Genomic DNA, 12,025 nt, shown 5'->3' with positions numbered 1-12,025 from the left:
AGAACCCACTTTCTTTGCTTGTCCGTAAGAAGCAACTCCTCATTTGCTTGAGTTTGATCATGAGATCACAGCGGTTCAGTCCCATCCTCAGACTCCACCTCTAATTCTAGGTCTCTGGCTGTTTCCGCCTCCTCTGTAGTGACTTGCTCCACAGAAGCCTTGAGCCCCTCAAGGTCACCCATGAGGGCTGGAATCAACTTCTCCAAAACTCCTGTGAAGGTGTGTATTTTGACGTCTTGCCATGAATCATGAATGCTCTTAATGGCATCTGGAATGGTGACTCCTTTCCAGAAGGTTCTTAATTTACTTTGCCCAGATCCATCAGAAGAATCACTCTCTCTGGCAACCATAGCCTTATGGGATGTATTTCTTAAATACGAAGACTTGAAAGTTGGAATGACTCCTTGATCCACTGCAGAAGGGATATTCTTTTAGCGGGCATGAGAACAATATTAATTTCGTTTTCATCTCCATCAGAGCTCTTGGGTGACCAGGTGCATTGTCAGTGAGCAGCCATATTTTGAAAGGAACCCTTTTTTCTGAGCAGTGGTTCTCAACAGTGGCCTTAAAATATTCAGTAAACCATGTTGTAAACAGATGTGCTGTCATCCAGGCTTTGTTGCTTCCTTCATAGGGCACAGGCGGAGTAGACTTGGCATCATTCTTAAGGTTCCTGGGATTTTCTGAATGGTCAGTGAGCCCTGGCTTCAGCTTAAAGTCAACAGCTGCATTAGCCCCTAACAAGACAGTCAGCCCTTTTTTTGAGTCCTCTGAGTCAGGCACTGACTTCTCTTCTCCATCTGGGAAAGTCCTAGATGGGCTCTTCTTCCACAGTAAGGCTGTTTTGTCCACATTGAGGATCTGTTGTTTAGTGTAGCAACTTTTACCAATTACCTTCGCCAGATCTTCTGGACAACTGACTATTTCACTTTGCACTCATGTTATGGAGATGGCTTCTTTCCTTGCAGTGCATGAGCCAACCGCCATGAGCTTCAAGAGCTTCTTCTGCATCTCCCCTACCTCTCTCAGCCTTCGTGGTATTGAGGAGAAGGCCTTGCTCTGGATGAGGCATTGGCCTGTGGGAGTGTCGTGGCTGGTTTGATCTTCCATCCGACCACTCAAACTTTCTCCAGATCACCAGCAAGTCTGTTTTGCTTACTTACCTTTTGTGTTGTCTCTAGAGTAGCACCTTCAATTTTCTTCAAGGACTTTTCCTTTGCAGTCATAACTTGGCATAAGAGGCCCATTTTTTGGCCTATCTTGGCTTGACATGCTTTTTTCACTAACCTCATCATTCCTAATTTTGATTTGAAGAGGAAGATGGGATTCTTCCTTTCACATGAACCTTTAGAAGCCATCGTAAGGCTATGAATTAGCCTAATTTCAATATTGTTCTGTCTCAGGGGATAGGGAGGTCTGAGGAGAGAGAGAGAGACAGGGGGACAGCCATACAACATCCATTGATTCAATTAACCGTCTTATGTGGGTTTGTGGTACCCTAAGGGAATGACAGCAGTATCATCAAAGGTCACTGATCCCAGCTTCCACAACAAATATGAGAAAGTTTTAAATGCTGTGAGAATTACTAAAAATGTGACACAGAGACACAAAGTGAGCAAATACTATTGGGAAAATGGCGTATGTCGACTTGCCTGAGGCAGGATTGCCACCGACCTTCAATTCATAAAAAACACAATTATCTGTAAAGTACAATAAAGCAAAATGCAACAAAATGAGGAATGGCCGGACTTAATATTGACCGGGTTTCACTTTACACAGTGTTCATGTTGGGTCCATTTTCTAGATGAGGGACAGAGACATCCAAGATGGTAGGACCCTTGCTCAAGGAAGCCAAAACGGTGTGACCCTAAAGCCTATGTATGTCCAGCTCCTAGGGGTGTTGTTTAGAGGCTACACAGTATTTCGAGTTGTTTAGAGGTCTGTTTAGTTTCAGACCTTAACACAGATCTCTTGTCCCCCAGAGATGGGCTTACCGGGCTTCCCACACTACAGTTGGGCTCTGTGTGGCTTTGGGAAGGGGCATGGTGAGGCTTTCAGGGATAGCTACTTACGGATGCACTTGAGATTGGGAATTGTCCAGTGGGCAATGTTCGTGGTCTTGTTTAACACGCATTCGGTCAGGCTGGATGTTCCTGCTTTACGCTTGAAGCCGGAGTTACACGTGTACCGCTCCCTGGATTTCGGGCTGTAACTCCTGACCTGGATGTCTGCATGTTCGACCGACTTGGGAGGAGGGCACGTGACGCCTGCAAGGGTGCCCGATAAGACGGGGGATGAGCACATCTCAGCTCGTTCAGAAGGCGCTCTCCAGGGCAACCTGGGTGGCACTCGGTGCCTTTGCAGTCAGGGTCTGGCTTTGTGAGGTGCCCCTTAGGATACACCCCAGATTCAAAGCATGTAGAAAATGTTCAGTAGGGGCTCTCATCATTTAGAAGCCTTCCAGGAGCCTTATCTTAAGTGCTCACCATCCAACACAGCTAGGGACTGTGCAGCCATCCATGGAAACCCCTCTCCCCCCCACCCCCAGTCTCTCACCATCTCTATCTCTTTGGCGCCCTCCAGCCCGGCTTCTGCGCTCTCTTGCCTGAAAGCAGCAGTAGCCTTTGAATTGGTCTCCCTGCCTGTTCTCCCCAAAGCCTTTGATTTACTTCCTTAATACAGCCAGTCATCTTCAGAAATGGGCCCTGGATGACTCACTCCTTCCTGGTTGCCTGCTGCTCTTAGCATAAAAGCTAAAATGCTCAAGAAGTCTTCAAGGCTCTGCTGGACCTGCCCCTGGCCCCCAGCTGCTCTTCCCCTGGTCACTCTGGTCTTCAGTGCCCCCTCCCCGCCACCCGTGCCGCTCACCACGCCCACTGCTCTCCCCAGCCCATCTCCTGTCATCCTTCCGAACGTGAACATGACTTGCTCAGGAAAGCCTTCCCTCCCTTCCCCTCCCCACCCAGTCAGCCAGGTCCCACAGCTCTGCGTTCTCTCCCTGCGCAGTCAGCCACTCTCGTGGCTGCGTTTGAAGACAACGAGATGCTGCGGTGGCTGTGTCCCCTCATTGGCCCTTTGAGCGGTGGAGGGCCGGGACCACATCTGTCTCGCCCAACACTGGATTCTCTGAGCCTTGTACAATAGCTGGCAAGCGAAGGTGTTCGAGAAAGAGTTGTTCAGACAATGATGCTTGTTTTGCATGTGCCCTTTGCCCCAGCAATTTCATTTCTAGGAATTTAGCTTACGGATACACTGGTGTATTTATGGAGAGAGTACAAAGTAATAGCCAGGACAATCACAATAGCCAGTACCTGTAAATTGCCTTGTACGTAGTCAGTGGAGACTCATTCATAAATTACAATACAGCTACCCCTGCAAAGAAGTACCACCAGCTCTTCACATAGAGGAAGAAACCTCTCTGTGCGCCGGAGTGGAAAGACCTCCAAGATGCGTGCTTAAGTGAGGAAGAAAAGGGGCAGAACCCTATGTTTTACATGGTACACTCAGTGAAGAAAGAAGAAATGGTTCCTGTACACAGTGTTTGTCTATACATAACATCTCTGGAAGGACGCAAGAGACCGTTAACACAGGAGATGAGGGAGCTGGGAATACACTGTGAAAAACTTGTTACTGAAGGCCTTTTCGTACTTTCTGAATTTTGCACGGTGCAGAGGTTTTACCTGTTAAAAATGCTTTCGAAGGGCACCTGGGTGGCTCAGTTGGTTAACGTCTGCCTTTGGCTCAGGTCATGATCCCAGGGTCCTGGGATTGAGCCCCGCATTGGGCTCTCGGCTCAGCGGGGAGCCTGCTTCTCCCTCTCTGCCTCCCCTCCCTTCCCTGCTTGTGCTCTCTCTCGTATTTAACAAGCAGATGCTGACCGGTCAGAACAGTTGCGGGTGATAATTGGGACGGGGGGTGTGGGGGGGATGACCACTGGCCCCAGATGAAAGGCCACACGGAGGAGGCTGGCAGAATATTAGTTGTGCCTGTATGTTATACACTGTTTTAAATACACGAAATACTGCATCATAGAAAGGCAGGGGATGGGAGATTTTTTTTTTTTAAGATTTTATTTATTTGACAGACAGAGATCACAAGTAGGCAGAGAGGCAGGCAGAGAGAGGAAGGGAAGCAGGCTCCCTGCTGAGCAGAGAGCCTGACGTGGGGCTCGATCCCAGGACCCTGAGATCATGACCTGAGCCGAAGGCAGAGGCTTAACCCACTGAGCCACCCAGGAGCCCCAGGATGGGAGATTTTAAAGGACGCCGCCACAGGAACTCCGAAATCTTGGGTGAGCTAGGACAGGAGAGGGAAAAGTCCTGCCGAGTGGGGGTGTTCAGTGCCTTGGCCATACCACGTTGCCTGCTACATGCATGTGAGAAACGCAGGAGATTCTGGAATTAGGAATTTTTGCCTTTCTCTGAGCAAGTGAAGGCAGCTTGGGGAAAAAGTGAGGCGAGAAGACCTTGAAGGCAAGGTCATCTGGGAGGATTCTGGACCGCTTTGGGAGACAGCCCGCCCCCCCGCCCCCCACCCCAGTCACTCCCAGTGGGCCTGACAAAGTGCATGTCAAGTGATACCCTTTCTCAGGCGAATGTCACCAAAGGAAGGTAAGAGCCAGAGCTAGAACGATTCGCATTTTCTCTAACTTGTACAGCTGTGTAAAAAATGTCCCTCTTATATTTAGAATCCGAAAGATTTGAGCAAATTTAGACCCCACGACTTTCCTCACTATGAAACTCCCAGGCTGCAGGCAGCGTCCTGGGACGTGCCTGCTCGTGCACATTCATCTCATTTTGGTGGCGTTTCTACAGACAGGTGCTCGGTAGATCTGCAGGATAAGCTGGTCTCATGGCTTGGGGGCTTGACACCTGGTGAAGTTCTCTATCCTCACGTCTGGGTTTTGGAATGTACCAGGAGCAGAGAGTTCTAGTCTGAACATCTGACGACCGAGCTACCTGTGTGGGCTGTATAGTGTCCGGACCCCAAGTGGTTGAGGTGAGCTCAGTCACTACCCGGATTCGACCTTGGTGCTAGGTCTCCGGGGGATGGATTCTGGAAGCCGTGACTTGTACAGCTCCGCATGTCCCAGTGAGGATTCTGGCTTCCAGAACATGAATCCCCACCCGTCCTGGCAAATGTGATGTTTCTGACCTTAAGCTGGGTGTTCTAAGTGGGGCTGCTTTCCTTCTGTCTTCCCTAAGTGAGCCACTCTTGTCTGATTTACTCAAATCGTCCCTGTGACTGCTTTCCAGCAAGCTGAGCCTTCTTTGGGTTGGGCAGGATCTGGGGTCCGCCCTGACTGGCCATGGGCCCCCAAATGGCAGCTTTCTCCTTCCTTCTTACCAGCTCCCTGTGGGTTGGCCTGTCTCTGCCTAGAAACCCTGGCTTTCGGGACTCGGGCCCTGACCACCCAGGTCTTGCCCATCTTTTCCTCCGGAGAGCAGCCCCTGGATTGTCACACGGCCCAGCCGCTGGCTTGGGTTTGGATGTCCAAGAACAGCTACTGGAGTTGGCTAGGACACATACTCACCCCCTGGACCCCTAATGCAACATCCCCCTGGCCGGGTGGGCTTCCTCAGATCCTAGAATCAGAGGGATGCCCCTGCAAATTCAAAATGTGGTCAGAACAATCTCCTGGAAGGGCCTGGAAGCCTACAGATGTCCAGCCCACCGCCGGGGCAGCGGCCAGACTGTCCCCTCCTCCTTCAGGAAGGCCTCCCTGTGGGCTCTCCTGGCTGAGGTCCCACCATGTCTCTCACCTGAGCCCACTGAGCTATGACAGCCCCTTGGGTGAGGAAAGCCCAGGCCTTACTTTCATCTTCCTGGTCTCAAGAAAGGGAAAGGGATTGTTTGATTTTTTTTGTTCTTAATCCAGTCACTGACTTTTTTCTTTTCAAATCCCATCAGCATAGAATCTTCCATTTTGCACGATACAGTATACCACTGTGCTGTTCTAATAGTCAGTGTTCTCTCCTCACTCACGTGGCCTCGAGAGCGGACACGGACATTTCCTCTTCAGTGAGGTCATAAGAGAATCTTCATTCTCACTTACCAGTTTTCTGAAAGCATTATTTTCTTACTATTTCTAGAAGCAGAGTCAATAGAAGACAGAAGAAATCGATCTGCTGAGACTTACGCCCTTCACCGTCTCTGCCTCTCTCTCTCCCATCGGCCTGGTCTTGGGGTTGTGTCCTGTTTGCCCGAATCCCTTCCAAAACATTTTTATTCACCAGGTAGTGCTCGAGCTCCATTTTAATTTCAAATAATGTTCTGAATCTATTTATCTTCTCTTTCTGTCACCCCCCCCCCACCTGCCCCCAGTCTCTGCTGTTTTCTGTGTTGTTTCTGGATTTGGGATTTTCATCAGCAAATTCTTCTACCTCTCCTAAGTCTTGAAAACACTCTCCTCCATTTAGAATGGTGGTTTTCAGCTTTCAGCGTTTGTGGCACACTTTGAGTTAAAACACTTGGGACCTGTCACTCAGGAGGACTGACACGGCGCCTGTGTCAGCCAGAGTTATAAAGAATCATGGCTACCGCAGAAGGCAGCCGTGCTAACGTGTGACTCGTGAGGCCGTCCTTTGGAGCTTGTGGCTGTGTGTGGGGGACAGTCGGCTGAGTACATGAGAACTCAGAGTTCTTGCACGTTTCAGTGACTCTGTAGCCTTCTCTGTGGTAGCGTGACTTACTCCCCCGGCTCAGATTCACAGCACATAGTACCCCTCTCAGCCCAACACCACCCCACCCCGCCAAACACTGTGTCCTTGCAGGTGTATTCACGTTTCTGACAGTGAAGGTGACACACCAAACAGGAAAGGGTTCACAGGAGGCATGCTGTCTGCACAGTTGGGAACCACTGTTTTAGAAGGAAAAGCAAGCTGGGACAGATACTCAGTAAACAGTGACAAGCTTAAAGCTACTGCAGATTCTCCAACGAAGTCCATTTCTGCTGTTAAATCTGAGGGCAAAGGTCCAAAGTCACTGTCAACGCTTCCCTTCTTCTTGATAATCTGTAGGAATCAGTTGTCATCAATGAGAAAGACGAATTCAGTCCAGGTTTCTCGCCATCGGAGGAAGAAGTTGTGACTATGGAACTGGGAAAGGATGACTACAATGTACCCTGTGGTGTTAGAAGAGAGCAGGTCGGAGATATCCGTATGTGATCATCTGTGTGTGTTCGTGTGTGTGTACATATGTCTGTACGTGGCAATGTGACATGCAAGTGTGTGTGTGTGTCTGTGTGTGACTGTGTGCCTGCTCTAGCTCCTCCGTCCTCTAACGATACCTAGAAGCAATGACACATTAACCGTGAGCATACTTGGTGCCCAGATCTTGGTCTTCGCCGAAAGAAAGCATGACTACTTGGAAAAAAGGCTGATTCCAGGGATAGGATGGGGAAAACAGTTTTTACTCTTTTATTTTTAAAATAATTTTTAATAATTTTATTATTTATCTTTTAAAATTTCTTTTTAAAAAGGATTTTATTTATTTATTTAAGAGAGAGAGAGAGATTGAGAGAGAAAGCATGTAGGGGGGAGGGTCAGAGGGAGAAGCAGACTCCCTGCCGAGCAGGGAGCCTAATAAGGGACTCAATCCCAGGACTCCAAGATCATGACCTGAGCCAAAGGCTGTTAGTTGCCCAACCAACTGAGCCACTCAGGTGCCCGATATTTTTTAAATTTCTTTCTTTATTTTTGAAGATTGTATTTATTGAGAGAGAGACCGCACATGGGGAGGAGCAAAAGGAGATAGAGAGAATCTTAAGCAGGTCTCACGCCCAGCATAGAGCCTGACCTGGGGCTCAATCTCATCGCCCTGAGATCATGACCTGAGCTTAAATCAAGAGCCAGACGCTTAACTGATTGAGCCACCCAGGGGCCCCGCATTTTGATCTTTTAAAAGATCAAAAGATGAGCCTAAATATCTTGTTGTACCAGAAAGTAAGGAAATAGTCAAAGGAAGATGGCAACATCATCAGAAGGATATAGTGGGACGTCTGAACTGGCTCTCACCGGCCACATCTGGGACCATTTGAGTGTCAAAGCAAATAAAGAGACTAACAGATTATGGAACAAAATAAAACAAAATTCCGTAAGTCTATACTAATATAAATAAGTAAATGAATAAGTAAGTAAGCAGGGGAGAAGAGAAAGCTCTCCTTACAGCTCGCTTACAGTATAAAGCTAATTAATATAGAAGGAATGACGGAGTAAGAGAAGAAACAATGGAAGCTAGAATGAGCAGACTGAAGTTGATAAGGGACAGATGTTTATACAGGTGGCAGACTGCACTAGGTCAGTTTAGCTAAGCTGGACACATTTCCTGAATCCCCTTCCCTGCATGGTGTCCAGTTAACCTGTGGTACAACCGGTGATCTTGGAACAAATTAATCTCACGTGCCTCCTGATACGATTCACTGAGGAGGACACAACATCACACCTGTGGTATTTCTCCCCCAGATCCAAAATCGGAATCTAATCATGAGGCAACACTAGATGAACCTAAATTGAGGGACATTCTGAAAAACAGCCTGTATTCAAGATCAGGAAAGGTAAGGCAGGGCGCCTGGGTGGCTGCATCAGTTGTGTCTGGCTCTTTTTTTTTTTTTTTTTTTAAAGACTTTACTGATTTATGAGAGAGGGAGAGGGAAAGAGGAGAGAAGTTCGAGAAGGTTGGGGGAGGAACAGAGGGAGAGGGACAAGCCGACTCCTCACTGAACATAGAGCTGGACCTGGGGCTTAATCTCGGGACCTGAGATCATGACCTGAGCTGAAACCAAGAGTCAGACACTTAACTGACTGAGCCACCCAGACACCCCAAGTGTCTGACTCTTGATTTCATCTGGGTCATGATCTCAGGGTTGCAGGACTAAGCCCCATGTCAGGCTCCAAGCTGGGTGTGGAGCCTGCTTGGGATTTTCTCTCTCCCTGGCCCTCTGACCCTCCCCCCCCCCTCACGGGCATGCAGGCTCACTCTCTCAAGAAAGAAAGAAAAAGAGAAAAAGAAAAAAGAAAGATAAGGAAAGGCAGAGGCTCTATTCCAGACTGAGAGAGATTAAAGAGACATGACATGGCATTGAAATGCCCCATGTGGCCCTGGATTAGATCCAGAATTAGGGAGAAAATGGTGAGCAAGGACATTTTGGGGACAACGGACAATACCTGACTATGACCTGAGTGTTAGATAATAATATTGTGTCAAAATTAAATTTTCTGAATTTTGACAATTGTTCTGTGATTACGTGAGAATGCTGTGTTTTTAGGAAGTTATGCTAGAGAACGTATTCTTAGGAAATATATACTGTGGGTTTAGGCGTAAAGGGGCATAACGTCTCCAACTTACCTTCAAATGCTGTAGAAGAAAAGGCACATGTGTAGTAAGTATCTGTGGTTAGAGATGGGGATGTTAAAGCACTTGGGCAATGTGTAAACAGGTGGTGAATCTGGGTCAAGGGTATTAAGAGGTCTCTTCTGTTTTTGTGGTTTTACTCTAAGTTTGAGGTTGCATCAGAATAAATAAGTTAAAAAAATAAGCAAAGTAAGTAACTAAACAAAAACCACTTGGTGAATGGTGCTTTGGTCCTTTGAGGACTGCTCTTTTAAAAAAATATTTTAATTATCTATTTGACAGACAGAAAGAGAAAGAGAGTAAGAGAGAGAGGGAGAGGCACCAGCAAGGGGAGCTGCAGGCAGAGGGAGAGGGAGAAGCAGGCTCCCTGCTGAGCTGAGCTGAGCTGAAGGCAGACACCTAACCGACTGAGCCACCCGGGTTCCGAGGATTGCTCTTGAAGGAAACTCTAAGAGCCTTGGACAACTCAAGCCAAGATTACAGTTTAGTCAGGAAAACGTTCTTGAACTATTTCCCTACTTGGGATTTCCAAAGTGCTGACTTTCCCTCTTGCCTTGTCCCCTAGTCACGCTGTTTCGTGTTCCTCCTTCCATTTCCAGGGTCTACAGTAGGGTTTGCGCTCTTGCCACATTCGGTATTCTGACTGCGGCTTTGGTTTGGTGTGTGAGTTCCTGATGGCCATGTTTGAGTCCTTGTTCTGCTACATCCACTCTGCTCCTTACTGCCTTCATCTTCGTCTTGGGCCCTCTATGTCAGCGATTCCCAAATGTGAGCATACAGTAGAACCACCTGGAGGGTTTGTTAAAACCCAGAGGGCTGGAACCCCCTCCCAGAGCTCCTGAGTCAATAGGTCTGGGGCTGGGCCTGAGAATCTGCATTTCTAACCAGTTCCACGTGCTGGTGATGCTGCGGGAAGCGTGCCCCATGACTCCATGTAAAATATCTGGCATTCACAGGTGTGGAGTCTCCCAGCATCACATCAAGTTACTTTCTAGTGTGGATTTAAAGCTTCTCTTGAACTTAAGAATCACTGCTTGTTCATACCTTTCGTTGGTATCAATACCATCAATGAAGATTTCTTTTACAGGTTGCTCCTGATGTGCTCTCCTGAATATCTAGTCCTGACCCAATTCCCCCACCTCCATCTTAAAAATGTACCCATCCACCGTGCACATGCGTGTACAGGCATGTGTTTAGTTTGGTAGTACCATGGGTTTGGCTCCATGCGGCCAAAAATCTTAAATTTGTGTCTTTGATGCTTTGCTCTATGTTAACATAGATGGGAAAATACTTACAGCTGGAGGGTGGGGTGGAACAGGGAGGAATGATCATAATACACTCCACTCTAGTAATATTTAACAGGAGACCGGAGCACATAGTCCCGTAAAAATACTAGACTCTGCTCTATGATAAAATGTTCCTTCCTCCTGAGGAAGTCTGGATCGACCATAGACCTTTGGACCTCTCAGGTAATATTACATCATTGGTGACCAGACAGTCTCCATTGATGCCAGAGGACACGAGAGACAAGAAGTCCTCAGAGGGGAAGGCTAGGCAAAGACTGGATTTAGCTGGTAGGAGTGTATTTCACTGGTTTTTCCTTACCTACCCCTTTTCTTCCTTATGCCGAGTTTGCTCTTCGATGCTGACAGCATCATTGTCTTGGGTCTGGAGGAACTTGTGAGATCACAGAGTCAAGCTCTCAGCCTTGGCCCCTACCATGGGTTATTCTGAAACTTTGGAAGGGAGGGACAATCTAAGAACCCTTACCTCACCCCAATCACCACACATACAGTTACTTCCAAGACCAGTCCATTTTGGGGAGGATTGCAAAGACATCTGGCATGAAACTATATTTGTCTTTTTTTGTACCTGATTATTTCACTTCAGAATATTGTCCTTAGCGCAATTCATATATACCACAGGTATTACATAATTTCCTCTCTTTTAAAAGCTGAGTAATATTCCATTGTTATGTATATATCATATTTTGGTTTTCCACCATTCATTTGTTGATGGGTACTTGGCTTGATAACATGTTTTAGCTGTTGTGAATAAGGCTGCTATTAACATGGATGTACAAATACCTCCCTGACACCCTACTTTTAAATTGTTTGGGTGTATACCCAAGGTGGAATTGCTGGATCATAGGGTAATTCTGTTTTTAACTTTTTGAGGAACTGTCATACTGTTTTCCACAGTGGCTGCACCAGGTTGCACTCCCACCAACGGTGCACAAAGGCTCCTTTTCTCTACATCCTCTTGTTTTTGTTGTTGACAGTCGTCATCTTAATGGGTAGATGTATCTCACGGCAGTTTTGACTTGCATCCCCTTAGTGATTAGAATCTTTTCATGTACCTAGCTCCATTTTTATATCTTTGGGGATATAAGAAGCTCTTTGCCCATTTTTGAATTGGGGTGTTTGGTTTTTCTTGTTGAATGTTAGGGGTTTCCCCTACATTCTGGATGTTAATGCTTTATCAGATATATGACTTAACATGTATCTTATATGATCCTTAATCTTTTACCAGATATATGACTTGCCGATGTTTTCTCCCATTCTGTGGCTTGATTTTACTCTCTGAATAGGGTCTTCTGGTGCACGAAATTTAAAAATTTTCATGAAGTCCAATGTGTCTGCTTTTTCCTGTTTCCTGTGCCTTTGGTGTCGTA

The 12,025-nt window shown here is 47.1% G+C and overlaps 1 protein-coding gene across 1 annotated transcript in view; it reads right to left on the bottom strand.

The window, feature by feature from the left end:
- IL15RA (interleukin 15 receptor subunit alpha) overlaps window positions 1-12,025 on the bottom strand; it is a 48,437-nt gene that overhangs the window by 16,350 nt on the left and 20,062 nt on the right. The window contains exon 2 of the mRNA XM_082738754.1: window positions 2,073-2,267. Coding sequence (XP_082594880.1) covers window positions 2,073-2,267 — 195 coding nt within the window. The remainder of the gene's footprint in view (window positions 1-2,072; window positions 2,268-12,025) is intronic.

The sequence above is a fragment of the Mustela nivalis genome (genome assembly GCF_964662115.1).
Source record: "Mustela nivalis genome assembly, chromosome: 7".
In the NCBI taxonomy this organism is placed as follows: Eukaryota; Metazoa; Chordata; class Mammalia; order Carnivora; family Mustelidae; genus Mustela; species Mustela nivalis.
This window is presented reverse-complemented; position numbering and strand designations above follow the sequence as displayed.